We start from the raw sequence: 15,039 nt of genomic DNA, 5'->3' as shown, positions 1-15,039 counted from the left end.
TGTGCAAGGCTTCAGTGTCATAGTGTCTGGAAAGGCTGATAGTGGAGGGCCCAGGCAGCCAAGATATTTCCTTTGTGGCTAAAACACACTAATGTAGTGAACAGATTTTTAATGTATACAATACAACAGGCTTATTTGATCAAAGAATGCCACTTCAAACAGATTTTGAGGAAAACACTCTGCCCAGACAGAAAGCATAAGACAATTGGTCAACATACTTGCTTGAAGGAAATGCACCCGGAACTTGCAAATTGAAGCTGCTTCTCATCCAGCATTCCAAAAAACCATGAGCACTGAAAGGTATAAACAAGGCAACACTTCCAGTCCTTTATTGAGCAAATCTTAAGTGTGGATAACTGGCAAATTTTGTAGACTGGATCATGAACTGCCATATTCATGAAGAGATAAGATATTTTACAGACAATGGCATTCCCTTGATGGCTGGTTTATTTTGAAGAAAGCTATTGGTAACTAACTCTATTCCCTTTATTATTTCATAAGTGTAAGTGGTATAAGATTTAGAAAACCGAGCTAATCATTCAACTGACTGAACAGAGTATTACTGTAACATTTCAAGTGTATTATTATATCCAAGGCTGTAATGAATACTGTAATAGCACAGGGGATCACAAAAGCATGCTTGAGCAATGAATAAAATAAATGTGTTCAGCATTTCTTTCTGATTTTTAAGGCTTTAGAAGAGGATAAAGCATTTGAAAAACTAAAATAAAATATTGCAACACAGACATTAAAACGAGAGAGAGAGAGAGAGAGAGAGAGAGAGAGAGAGAGAGAGAGAGAGAGAGAGAGAGAGAGAGAGAGAGAGAGAGAGAGAGAGAGGGGGGGAGGTCCAAAGCAAAAGAGAACAATTGGATCCAAGCATATTTTGAAGAATAAAAGGAAAAGAAGAAAGCATCAGTTCAAGAATGTCTTGGCGCATCTCTGTAAAGGTGGGAGAGCCACCCACTCTAAAGCATACCAGGATGCCAACTTCTTCACAGGAGCTAATACTACATCTGGTCTGACATCACCCTCCCCCAACATCATCATGTTCATCATCATTATCCACTACTTAATGGTATGTGCCATCTGAATAAGTTAAAACTTTTCATTACTGTTCTTTGCAATACAAGTTATGGCCACATTTAAACTTTATACAATGTTCACTACTGGTAAATTTTTTATTACATTTCATGGGCTGCATTTAAAACAATAAGATTAGGATTTGGGGTCAGAGGCATATCAGAAAATAAGTCATTAATTTTCTTTGCCACAGGTTAACCAAATTTCATATTTTGCATCTAGGGATGTTCCCATTCTATTTTTTATTATCTAAGATATAGACTTATTTTCTTTTCTTTTTGTCATATTTCAGATAAAAAAGCAATAAATAACTACTACTTATGCTTTTCACACTTCACATACTGTGTGCCACAAAAAGCCTAAAATTCAATATCAAAGTAGAATACTATTCTTTCTGCATCTCCACTGTACGTCAGTCAATTATTATTGTATACAATGTATTATCTAGTATTCTTTTATTATATTTTGTGTATGCTGATTACAAATGCTATGTTGAAAATGATGGGAGAATAAAATCCCACAGGACCATAGTTTTACCAGTGCAATAAATTCTCAAGTCCATTTACAAAAGCATGATCATCTGTGGAGGGAAACCATGTTTAGCAGAAAACAGTCTAACCCCAAACATGCCCAATGAAGCCAGGTTCAGTAACCCATGGAATAAGGAATTCTACTCAAAAAGATTATTTTCACAAGAAAATTCTAATGTAAAAACTAGGATGTGCATGGGAGCATAACACAAGTCAGGCACACTTCTATATTCTGAACAAAAGCCTTATATTTTCCCCACCAAAATCCTTATAGTAATTGTCATCACTTTCTATAAGTACATTTATGGTGATGCTGCTTTATTTTTCTTGACCCATCTGAGTTAAGACTAAATTTCATTCATTAAAGACAAAATGTCTCATTAACAACGGTTATCAACTCAATTCTTAGGATTTCTCTATTAGTAAGGTGATCTCATTGGGCTTTTCTAATATTATTTATGCTACTGCTCTCTGCATTGAAGGAGAAAGTCCTCCTGCTCTTTGCATTTATACAAAAAAGAAACAAAAATAATAAAAGGTCGGCAAGTTGATCCTTCATATAACTACTGGGCAAGCATTATTACTCACATAAATCAATAAAACACAAAAGCCTATTAATAGTCAAAAGTGCATATAATCTAGAATCTAAACTGTCATTTCTGTGAGCTCAAGTTACTAAGAACTGTAATTAACCCAGAGATGTTCTATCCAATGCCGTTAATCCTTGGTTGTAAGTAATTACAAAATGAATGGACACTTAAGTCTAATATGTCTTTAGAACAAACAAAAATTCCGTTTAAAAAAAAACTCGGTTTGAAATGTCATATGACAAATTTTTTAATCAATTTGTATTTTTCATAGCTAACAAACCTGAGGACTTAACAATAGGATAATTTCCAAGTGCCAGCTGGTAACCGGTTAAAACAATAAAAGATTGTGAAGCAGTGAGGAATCTGTGAGATCTGGCAACGACTACACATTTGAGGTGAAAGATGGTCAGAGACTGCACATTGAACCTAGTGACGCTTTAGTCTCCCCCCAACCCAGGAGATAATAAAAGATAGAGAAGGGCGGGCTAGAGGTGGGCAGTACACGTTAAGACCTCAGGTTTGTTAGCTATGAAAAATACAAACTGATTTATAAATTTGTCATTTGTTCATATGTGGAACAAACCTTCAGTCTTAACAAGATAGACTTATACTTGGAGGAAGGTACAAGTACCCTAAACTGGCTGGGAGCTAACCCACTTGACCAACTCTCTAGAAGAACAAGTTCTAAAGAAGGTGGACCAATGCCCGTGAGAAGATAAACTGATATCTAACAACTCGGCCATCTGGGTTGCAAAACAATGATATATGAGCAGATTCATTGCATCTAGGGAACTAAAGAAAATTCTGACTGTTCAAATAACAAACCATATAATCACAGAGGTTTGTTATTACTCCCCACTCCCCTTGATAGAGAACGGAGTATTTGCTACTGAATAAAGGGTTTATTTCAAAAGTACATAAAGCAAACAAACTATCTGTATGACTACCTTACTCACCTGCATCAGACCAGTCCAGCATATGACATGTCTATTCCTCAACCTGCCCGTAGGTAGAAGAAAGGAACAAAGAGAAAGAAAGAGATCAGCCAACTCACTAATTCTCTCTTCCACACAATCATCCTAGGTAATATACAAAATTGCCCAGTGAAGGGCAATGGGCGAGTTCACAATTTGTTGGGCAGCCACCACAGGGCCCAAGGAAAACATGTCCAAAGACTTGTGGGCAACATCTCTCAGGTAAAATGATGTGAACATGGATTGATGCAACCAAGTACCAACATTCAAAATTCTATGAACAGCAACATTTTTCTTAAATGCCAGAGAGGAACTTATACCTCTGACATCATGTGCTCTAGCCTGTACAGATTCAGTGACAGAACAATCAAGAGATGAATAAGCCTGCTTGATGGCCTCGCATATCCAAAAAGAAATAAGTGTTCCTGGAAATGTCTTTCTTGAACCAACAAGTGCAAACAAAAAGCATTCTTAGGACAAGCGAAACATCCCATTCTGGAGGCTTGAAACCCCTGAACAATAAGATTTCACAGGATGAAGAGATGTCTACGCCTCTCAGACATAACACCAAACTCAATGCTGCTCTGTAGTCCCTGATAGCAGAGACTGAAAGGCCTTTCTCATCCCTGAGGAAGACCAAAACATCTGCTATACGCTGAACAGATGTTTTGAGTCGAAAGAAACCCCGTCGACGACACCAATCGCAGTAGATTGCCAATTTTCCCTGGTAAACTCCTGAAGAAGACTTCCTGAGATAACTGGACATATGTCTCGCTGTTTCCTGAGAAAAACCTCTAGCTCGGAGGAGATACTTGATAGTCTCCATCCGTGAAGAGACAGGAATTCTACTGACTATTCAAACCTTTCAACATGAGGCTGGCAAAGCAGTTGCTGCCACGAGGGAATCTCTCTTGGAAACTGACAGAAAGAACAGAAGGTCCGGAAACCATTCTGGTTGTTACCACAGAGGAGCAACCAAAGTCATCCTGAGATTTCGAGAACTCATTACCCTTCAGAACTTGACGGATCTGGCATAACGGAGGGAAGACATACACCTTGAGGTTGTCCCAAGTGTTGGAAGGTTTCCTCTGCCAGAGCTAGAGGATCCAGGGGCCACTAAACAGTAACCATCCAGTTTTCTATTGAAACGATTTGAAAAGAGGTCTAACATAGGCCTTCCCCAAACCTGAAAAAGTCTGTCTGCCACAATTTGAGGCAGAGACCACTCCGTGCTCAGGATCTGGTTCCGATGACTCAGCCTGTCAGCGACCACATTCTTTTCGCTTGGAATGTATCTGGCTGAGAGCTCCACCGAGTTGTCAATCACCCACTGGTGTAACTTGACTGGCAATGAATGGAGGTGATAAGACACCAGACCCCCTTTTGTTCACATAAGCGACCACCATAGTGTTGTCAGACATCAGAACTACCAAATGACCCTCTACCTTCTCCAGAAACTCTCTCAGACCCAGAAAAGCTGCCTTCAGCTCCAAAACGTTGATGTGTAGCAGCTTGTCTTCCATACTACAAACACCTGATGCAATGAGGTCCCCTACAAGAGCACCCCAACCTGTGAGAGAGGCATCTGAAAACAGATGGAAGTCTGGAGGGGAAGAACACAGAGGGACACCCATCAAGAGATTCTGGTTGTCCAACCACCAACGAAGGTCTTGCCTCACCTCTTCAGACAGAGTAACTCTCTGAAGAGGGGAATCTCTTGCCAGGCACCAGAAGTCTTTCAATCTCCATTGCAGAGACTGAAGATGAAGACGAACATGAGGGAGGAGCTTCTCCATAGAAGACAAAATCCCCAGAAGAACCTTCCACTGGTGAGCTGGGTGTTCTGGTTGTGATAGGAACTTGCGTGCCACTAACTGCAACTCCTGTGACCTCTGGTCCGATGGAAAAACTCTCAACACTGCTGTATCTATAACCATACCAAGATAAAGAACTTTCTGGCTGGGAACAAGATTCAACTTGCTAAGACCTACAAGTCGTCAAGGTACCTAAACAGGTGAATCCCTTCAGCATGAGCCCATGTTGAGACAAGGGAGAAGACCCTTGTGAACACCTGAGGGGACGTGGTCAAACCGAAGCACAGGACCTTGAACTGGAATACCTGTTCTCCCAGTGCGAAGTGAGGAAATTTTCTGGACGAAGGATAAATAGGGATCTGGAAGTAAGCATCCTTTAGATCTATCGACAGCATGAAGTCGTTGTCCCTCACTGCTGCTAACACTGTCCGTGGCATCTCCATCTTGAACCTTGTCTTCCAGACAAGATGATTCAAGGTGGAAAGGTCGATTACTGGTCTCCAATTGCCTGTCGCTTTTGGTACTAGGAAAATGCGACTGTAAAACCCTGGAGAAGGATGCATTACCTCCTCTAGCGCACCCTTGGCCAGCATTTTCAACTCTTCCTCCCGAAGAGCTAAGAACTTTGGGGAATCGCGAGCATATGTCTGACTGAGATATGGTCTGCCTGAGAGGGGGGAAGAGAAGTTGAATGGTAGTAGATATCCCACCCGCAGAACATATACCACCAATTTTTCTGCTCCATAACCCTGCCACTTGGCCCACTGGCATCTCTCTATTCGTGGCAACGGAGAGGAAAAGGCACCCACTCTACTGAAGACCCCCCCCCCCTCCCCTCTGCCCTTCCTCTAGAGCCCCTCCTAAGCTTGTAGGGGCAGGATTGATTAACAGGTGAAGATCTTCGTACCTGCCGCTGAGGAGGAGGAGGAGGAGGAGGAGGAGGGCGACGTAAACATGCCTCTGACTTGGAAACTGCCTAATGGACCAACCTGTCCTTAGTATCTAACCATCGTCGGTCAATTGCATTTTCTAACTCAGTCCTCGGGAACAAGAACTGCAAATCCAGATGATCCCCATTCCTGAGCGCCAACAAAGTAGAGTCCACTGAGCTCGCCACCTTGGATAAAGAAGCGTCTCTCCTGACATGAAGGAAGTTGCCCCTCAAGTTTGCACTAAGATGGGCCAGGTAAGAAAATGCCTTACCACCAAACTGCAATAGTCTAGTGAGAGAAGACGAACTCACTAATACTTCTGCAGACCTATCCGAAGCAATTTTGGCTATCGCAGTGGAACACAAGTCAAGCCATGAGACCGTCTGGAAGATGGAAGCCACCATGAGACCATCTGGAAGATGGAAGCCACCATGAGACCGTCTGGAAGATGGAAGCCACCATGAGACCATCTGGAAGATGGAAGCCACCATAGTCTCCATAGCTAAGGCCTCCTGCGATGACAAGGAAGGACCTTCTGACCTAACTTGCTCTATGGTTAAACCAGGTTTGAGTTGGAACACATCCGGGTTCAGGTGACGAGGCATCAAATGAACCACGTTAATGAGAGGAGGAGGAAGAAACTTGGACGACCCCTTCGAACGTAGAGAGCCACCCAGTCCGACACCAAAGCGTTCACATGTTGCAAGACAGACTGAGCAAGGCCCAACAGGGGTAGTTCAAAAGAAGTCTTACGATCCTGACTGGCATCCAGTAAGGCTTCTATGCATGTAGGGGTGATAGAAGACTGAGCTTGCGTCCTACACTCAAAATTGTTGTTAAACCCAAGAATGAGATCAACAACCTCTCCAAAGGAAGACAAAAACTCTTGAGTGTCCCGCTCCTCTCGCTCCAGCAGCGGTGACTGACGATGTGAAGAAGAAGGCTTTGCAGTATCGTCCTCCTTTTGATGCAACAGTGATGAATGTTTGCTAGGGAGCCTAGCATTCTGGATATTAATGGTAGGAGAGAAGTCTCTAACACTCGAAGACCCAGCTATCGTTCATGGGTGGAACAGCATACGTGGCCTGTGAAGAGACGAGTATACGTCTGTGAGACGTCAACAGAGCACAGTCCCGAGACAGAACATGGCAGAGGTGAGCTTCTCTCCAAAAACATCAGCATGTATGTGCAAGCCCAAAACACATCCGCGTATGGAAGATGAAGACTCGACATTCATACTGTCACGAACATGTCCATGAGGAGAGACACGGCCGTGAAGAGATGTCGATGCATTACCAGCATGCATCAGGGAGACACTACCATGTAATTCAGACAAGGATGCCTCCCTTCCGCTACCTCCACTGCCAATCCCACGAACACGAACCTCCGATGGGGGAGCATGACCCTGTGGGGCAGCTGGCAAAGCACTATTCTCCCTTGCACGAACACGGATGTGCATGAGGGAGACATGGTCGTGAGAGGCAGAAGGTGATGCACTCCCTCTGCTCACAGAAGACGTAACCACAAATTCCTTGATCCTCCAACATCTGATACGATGACAAGGCAGCGACGGCGAATGAGGAGGAGAACGAGATAAAACTCCTTCCCTACAAGATCTCTTAGAAGCAGGAGGTGGAGAAGAGAACTCCCGTTTACGCTTTACGAACTGTCTTCTTCAGAGTGAAGGCAGAAAATTTCTCTTCCAAAACAGAGTCCAGCCTCTTGAAGACCGCTTGAAACAATGCCTCGGATGGCTCAGCAAGAGAGGACAATGGCATCATAGCAGGAAGCGATGACATCACCGAGACGGGAGGATGAGCGACTGCTTCAACCAATGTCACAGGCTGAGAGGGTGCTGGGAGTGATGTCACGACATTTCTCTATGACCAGAGCTAGTCGATGGCCTCACTGGCAGAGCAATAAGGCGTGACCCAAGGACTGTAGGCGAGGATCCACAAGATGGCTGCATGCAAGAGCCAACGTAGTCCAGGGGGAGGTGGGAGAGCGGTGGAGCCTGGGGGGAGGGGGTGCATGAGCCTCCAAGATATGTGACAGCAGACCATTCAAGGAAGGTGAGCCCCATAGCCCAAGCAACGCCCAGACCGCTAACATTTTGGATGACTCCGAATCTGAAACAAAGGAATTAGATGAAACAGCTTTCTCCCTCCCAGGAAGATAATTAGAACCCGAGAGAGAGGGGGCTACATTAAACATAACATTACCTTGTGGCACTCCCTATACTTCCATCGACGAATCATTGCAAGAAAAGGAAGGAGACAGGGGAACACCAGAACTAGCATCAGGAAGAATAATCAAGGGAGAGGGAGCAGCCAAATCGTCCAGATGAGGAGAAGAAAACCCCTCCCAAGAAGGAAGAGTCGAACCTCTGCGATGTTCCTTCTTCCTATAAAACAACCTCCACTGCAACTAAGGCCAGGCACGACATTCCGGGCGGGAGTTAGTCACAATACAAAAATTTGCTCTGCACCTACTACAAGTCATATGCAGATCTGTAGCCAACGACACCAAAAACCCTAAGCATAGAAAACCTTGAATGCCTGGCCACATACATTGACGTGGCTGCGAAGACTCTGAGGAAGCTATAATAACAAATACACACACCAAACACTGAAAGACAGAACACGGGAACAAACAACGGGCTTGAAGGGAGAGTAAAGCTTAAGCGTCTACTCCCCAAGGTGGTTAAGGAAAGACTAAAGCGTCACAAGGTCCAATGCACAGACTCTGACCAGCTTTCACCTCGTACACCTGGCTTTGCCAGATCTCACAGATCCCTTGCTTTACAATCTTTTATTGTTTTAACCGGTTACCAGCTGGCGCTTGGAAAATATCCTATTGTTAAGACCAAAGGTTTGTTCTGCATATGAACAAATTTGTATTAGCCAAAAACACTCCCCGTATGAGCAACAAACTTTTCATTAATACTACTGCTATAAAAAGTTCCGCTGGTATTCAGTTTCAACGCAGGTCAAATGTAAGCTATGCAAAGAACTCAAGATTTTACCAGGATCTTGGTATTGCTATAAGAGCAGTGACCAAACCTATTACAAACAAGGCAACCCACCATATACATAAAGAGAAGTGTGTCAAAACCATCTGATTATAAAATTCACTTTGAAAAAAGTACAACTAAATGTTTATATCAAGTATACCCCTTACCACTCCACAAATAGAAGCCAATGATAAAACACTTTCTCAAGACACCAAGTTAATTTAAAATCTGAGCAAAGGATAAAGAGGTATTCCATCATTTATTGATGACCATTGAAATAACCTAATTCCAGTTCTGTAAAGAGGTAGCAAAGTTTCCAGTATACAGCATATTCATACCAGACTGCTTCTCATATTTTCTTGTATGTCAACTCTTTAAAAGATATTCCTCAACAGGATAAATAAATTCTAATAAACTAAGGTTTATTTGTAATATATGTAAAATAAAATCCTTGCTATTACATTACAAGCAAAAAATAATCATGGAATACAGCACACAGTATCCATGATTGACCACAATTTAATAAATATCATTTAATCAGCTTTGTTTAAAATGAACAAAAATCCTCTCATAGAAGCCTTTCATAATGTCTCAAAAAAATTTTTTTAAAGGGTTTTGAACTTATCTACACATACAGAAGAATAATTTAGTCAGGTACTACTAACAAATTATCAAATGTATACAGTGTGTTGATATTTTGCTTATTTACGCCAACAATGCAATTACATACTAGTCAGGAAAAATGGCAAGAAAATGCAACAAATGCAAGTCATTTTTGGCTAATATCACTCCAACGTACAAATTATAAACTTCAATACAAAATTTTAACATAGCCAAGGAAATTCTTCTATCATAAAACATTTTAGTTTTTTAGTGCCGGACACTAAAAAACCATGTATAAATCCTTTTGTTGCTTCTTATGTAATTTCTGTAAAAATGAATGCCTGTTTTCTATAAAAAAGGACATAACTAATGCTGTTCTCTCAATAAGAATAAAACAAAGCTAAGTAAATGATACTGATATAACTGTGATTATCATACTAAATTAGACTGTCATGCAGGAAGCAAGTTCAGACATTATTCAGTGGACAAACAAAATGCTCCATGAAAAGAAGTCTAAAGTCCACGTATTTTTACTCAAGATCAGGACTATAATTACATTTAAATATACATACTATGTATATCCCAGACTTTACGAAATAACATTTTCCCTTTACACCAAAACCTTACAAACTCCCATGATAAAAAAAAACCATCCAGGCTGAAACATCTGTCCCTTAAAAATTAAGTTCAACCAAACTCAACAAGTGAGGATTTAAAACAATAATCAAAAGGCACATTCAAGTAAGTCTGTGACAATTTTGTAGTTATTTCCCATGATTATTCTCACCTATTGACTCGAAAAGGATAAACCAACTTAACCCAACATCTTTTTCATGAATATAAAATTATTTAAACGCCAACAACGGATAACTGACAATTCATGGATGCAGTTGAAAGTCCACAAAACACTGTCTACATGTGTGCCTTTTAAATCTATAAAACTTGGATATAAAAGTACAGCTGAATCACCCATATGTCTTACCGGGAGAGGAGTGATTTCATTCTTTCTGTTAACTTCTGCTAAGGTATTGGAAACAAAATCATCCCACTGGGTTGCTTTACCTCCAGGAAGATCCTAAAAGGAACAAATAAAAATCCTTGTTAATAACAGCAGTTATATTAATTTCAATCATAGTAAATAGCAACAAAATCGACTACTACTTACTGTATTACAGCTGACAATTAAAATTCTTGTGCAATTCATGTTTAAGCTTGTATTTGCTGAATAAGTCAACCTCCACAAGAGGGGAGAAGGACCTCCATCTGACTACTGAACAAGTTATACATATATGTTTTAACTAACAAACAAATCCTCTTTATCTTCAAGTTTCATTCATAAGTTAGACAAAAATATGGAAAAAATATTTAATACATTGTCCTGAGGTGGGACTTAATGACAGCCAGACTAAATAAATGTGATAACCTAATATACTGACTAAAGCTATATATGAAAGTAAGATTTTACAAAAGTATAATACAATAGATGTGAATCATGGTGTGACAATGAAAATATATCTGAAAGCTTTTGTAGATTTGACACTAAAGCTTTTAGAAAAACATAGTAAATTGGATGGCAGAGAGGAGTTAAGAATGATCACCATATGGGAAGCCATTGAGAGTTAATGTACACAAGATAATGATGAAAAGGAGATAGAGTTAGCTTGGACATGTCTTTCACCCAAAAGCAAAAGAGAAAAGTACATGATAAGCGTCAACTGGGCTTCTTTGTGCACCAGAAGAATTGGTTAGATATGAGTAGAGATTTGTGGAATCTAATGCACAAGAAAGAAATGTGTAATAGAATTTCACATGCAAAGCTGGAGGCATTGGTGATTCTTCTTTATTTCACCTCTCACCTCTGAAATCTGTTAACAAAGTCTGACCAATACATACAATATTTAAATGTGTACTTATGATATTTTATAAATACATCTTATATGGGATGTAATTTAAAGATGTAAGGTTTTATGTGCAGAAAGAATTTTTCTTTTATCTTCAATACTTTTGGAGATATTAGCATTTGAATGGAGTCAGGGCTGGGCCATGGGAAAAATTATGATGCAATAAATAACATCATTTAAATGTGAATTTGATATTTTAAAAATAAATCTTATATGGAATGAAATTTAAGGGTGCAAGCTTTTATTTGCTGAAAAAAATTTTCTTTTATCTTCAATACTTGTGGATATTAGCACTGGAATAGTGTTAGGGACTAATGCAATAATTAAGGCATTATTTAAATGTGAATGTATGATATTTGAATAAAACAACAAATGCACCACAACAAGTATGACAGATTTAGATAAAATAACAAATACACCGCTACAGTAACACCAAAGGCAAGCAGCAAAACAGAAGTAACCTGAGATTTCTTCCATGAAACTAAACAACTAAATAATCACAAAATTTTTTCTTATTAATTCTGAGTCATTGTCAATAACATGCAAATAGATGTCTTGGTGGCTAGCAATGAAAACCAAAGACTGCAAATGATTAGGGATCTTACATAACATCAATTCTGAAACAAAAAATTCCATCAAACCAAAAGAGGTTAGAAAAACTTGCCTGTATTAACTGTTTTATACGGTGTTCATTGGGACCAAACTCTGCTTGTTGAACAACAGTGTTAGCTACTTGTCTAAGATGTCCCATGTAACCTTTCACATTATGAGTCTTACATCTGAAAAATAAAAACTTTTTGTTACTTCAACACCTGATAACTTCATTTACAGATGGATACCCATATGTAACTGTTTATGTACTATAAAGATAAATGCTATCCCAAAAAATTTCCTTTAGTTTGTTTCCAAGTAAGTACGTACTATGTACTAGAATTACGCATTCAAATGTGCCTGTTCCCAATACATAAAACATAAAATACATAAATAAAATGCAAATTTGAAAGGAACTGACTTTTAAGCAGATTACTTTGAAAACTAAAACGCATTCTTTACATAATAAAAGAAATTACTAAAAATACATTAACTAACTCTTTTTAAACTTATTCACTATTCAAATTCCATAAACTTCCTGAATATCAGTGTTTCTCAACTTTGCTTTAAACAATTATTAGATAATGAAACAAAGATTATATTTCTTATTATAACATTTTCAAAATACTAAAACTACAAAATCTCAAAAATGAGATATCTCACTCTGACGAATCACTTGTTTCTTCATAAGCCGAAAGTAGTCTCTCAATGATGTGTCCCTCTGTGAATAATTGTGTTAGCAGATGGTGTTCTGCATCACCAGGTGGTGTGGAAGCAATGGGCGCTTTGGTTAAAATGGCATTGAGGCACAACTCCACTTGTGTATGTAGAAAATTATTCAAACTATACTTGAAAAACAAATCCTGAAAATAAATGCAGTACTCCATTAAAAATCTACATAATATTTAATCCTCAACAACCAAATACTTATACAGTTATGGACTCAAATCACTATGAAATCTGAAACTTAAACTTACTATCATGTTAACATATACCAGTGAAAAATATACATATAACTACAGGCAGTCGGCAAGTTATGTTGGGAGTTCGTTCCTACAGCATGACTTCAGCAAAAAAAAAAAAAAAAAAAAAGTGCAACCCAAGACAGTTGAAATTTGTAAGAAAACCTTACTTTAATCCTTTGGGTTTCTTGAAAATGACATAACCTGCTTTTCATATAAAAAAAACTCCAATTTTTTAACATTCTGCTGGTTTGGAGTCATATTCAAGTTCTAGTCTTCCGTCAAACTGGCAACGTAAACTGGAACATGCACTGTAACCTGGGAAATAAGTATTTTACGAATATAAACCAGGGACTGCCTGTACTGCATAATTACCGTATGAATTAATTGCAATTCACAAATTTCTTCATATCTCCTACCTTAAAAATCACTGAAAATATTAAAAAAAAATAAACAAGTGGCCCCCAAAATTTCTCTTATTCTTCACATTTATAATTTTGTATATCTAAGTTTATTATAATGGCATCTCAACTTAACAGACCTCAATTTAGGGGATTTTGTTACTTAAATGGCTTGCCCAAGTCCAATAAAAAATTTTCAAAAAAGGCTGTACACTTATAGGGATTCTCCAGTCAATCGCGGCATCAGTTAACAGCACTTTGGTTTTACGGCACTTTGCAAATGGCGACATTAACCAGATTTTTGGCACTGGTAGGCAGTTTATTAGCTCAAATAAACTGTTTAATGGCATTGTTAAGTGTATCACAGGCACTTTCAGCGTCATTAAATGTAATTTACAATTCGGTTAACAGCAATGTTTAGTTACTTGTACTTGGCCAAGAACTGAATCCCACCCCTTCCCCCCTCAAATGTTTTTAAGAAAAAGAAACATCTTGTATACAGTACTTTTCGCATCTTGTAAGCTATATAAGTATGTAAAGGTACAAACACAAAATATTAAAGCAATTCATTTTAAAAAACAAATACCTGAGTACCTTAGTAAACTCCAAAGAAGCTGTCCCCAGTCTGTAACAGAAGAGGTATCAGAGAGTCCTGATGTATGTGCAAGTTAAAGTTTGCATCCTGAAAGTCTATCAAAATAATGAAGTTACCCTCCCTGATGAAATCTAACATTCACTATGCTGTTCCTTCAAGAGCAGTCGGCCAAATATACTCGTTCAATACTTTAAGGTTGATGACCAGCTTCCAACCATGGATTGGCTCCTCTAGGAAGGTACAACTGTAAAACCCTAGAGACCAGTCAAATATGACTTCTGACCAGAGCCTTTTTCCATCATTGTTTCCACCTCCATCAAAAAGGGTCAAGAATCCAGAGTACATCTGAAAGAGAATCGTTGTTGTGGAAAGGAAAGACCAAAGTTCCTTGCACAGAAGTCTGTATCTGTCCCTAAGAACTATTACATCCCAAGGCTTCAATTTTTTTTGCCAATTTGCTCAAAAGTGACAGAAAACACTAAACTTATGGCAGCAAAGGAGGGGGTTAGCCAATCTCAGTGACTACTTCCCTTCTTCCCTCCCCATCTTGGACTGGCCAAAGAAGTGTATATGAAAGGACTGAGAAGACACTCCACCTTTCCTAGCAAAGAAGCTCTGTCAGGATTTCTGAAGATGGGGCTGCTTCTGCACACCATAAAATGGAGGGGTTTGCCGAACTGAAAAGGTTTTGCTCCCTATGAGGATTCAAAGACCACTGCACATTTGAACAAGGAGTCCCAAAAGTCGTCTCAACAAAGCTCAACTATTGTCTCTATCTTTCCTGGAAGAATGTACAGATGCCAACCCAATACCAAATTTTTTCTACAGCATGAGACTGCTCTTGTGAGACACCTGGTGAGAAAGCTAGTAAAGAACTAAAATCTCTCCTTTGCAGGACCAAGTTTTCCCACCAGTTGGATACCTAGTGTGCCCAGTAGGTAATGTCTTACTGCCTCATTTAACACCAGCAAATGAAATACTTGTGACTCAACTATCAGTGATGACACCCACCCACAGGTCTAGCCAAGGCTTGCACTACTACAGATTCCA

The 15,039-nt window shown here is 39.4% G+C and overlaps 1 protein-coding gene across 10 annotated transcripts in view; it reads right to left on the bottom strand.

The window, feature by feature from the left end:
- Positions 1-15,039, bottom strand: part of LOC135219538 (serine/threonine-protein phosphatase 6 regulatory subunit 3-like) — a 449,492-nt gene that overhangs the window by 127,613 nt on the left and 306,840 nt on the right. For 7 of the 10 annotated variants that reach the window (XM_064256386.1, XM_064256382.1, XM_064256381.1 and 4 more), the window contains exons 11-14: positions 12,695-12,894; positions 12,105-12,219; positions 10,522-10,614; positions 219-293 (exon numbers count right to left, since the gene is read on the bottom strand). In XM_064256386.1, coding sequence (XP_064112456.1) covers positions 219-293; positions 10,522-10,614; positions 12,105-12,219; positions 12,695-12,894 — 483 coding nt within the window. The remainder of the gene's footprint in view (positions 1-218; positions 294-10,521; positions 10,615-12,104; positions 12,220-12,694; positions 12,895-15,039) is intronic. The other 3 variants (XM_064256389.1, XM_064256385.1, XM_064256390.1) reach the window with 1 other exon arrangement.

The sequence above is a fragment of the Macrobrachium nipponense genome, chromosome 1 (assembly GCF_015104395.2).
Source record: "Macrobrachium nipponense isolate FS-2020 chromosome 1, ASM1510439v2, whole genome shotgun sequence".
Lineage (NCBI taxonomy): Eukaryota > Metazoa > Arthropoda > Malacostraca > Decapoda > Palaemonidae > Macrobrachium > Macrobrachium nipponense.
This window is presented reverse-complemented; position numbering and strand designations above follow the sequence as displayed.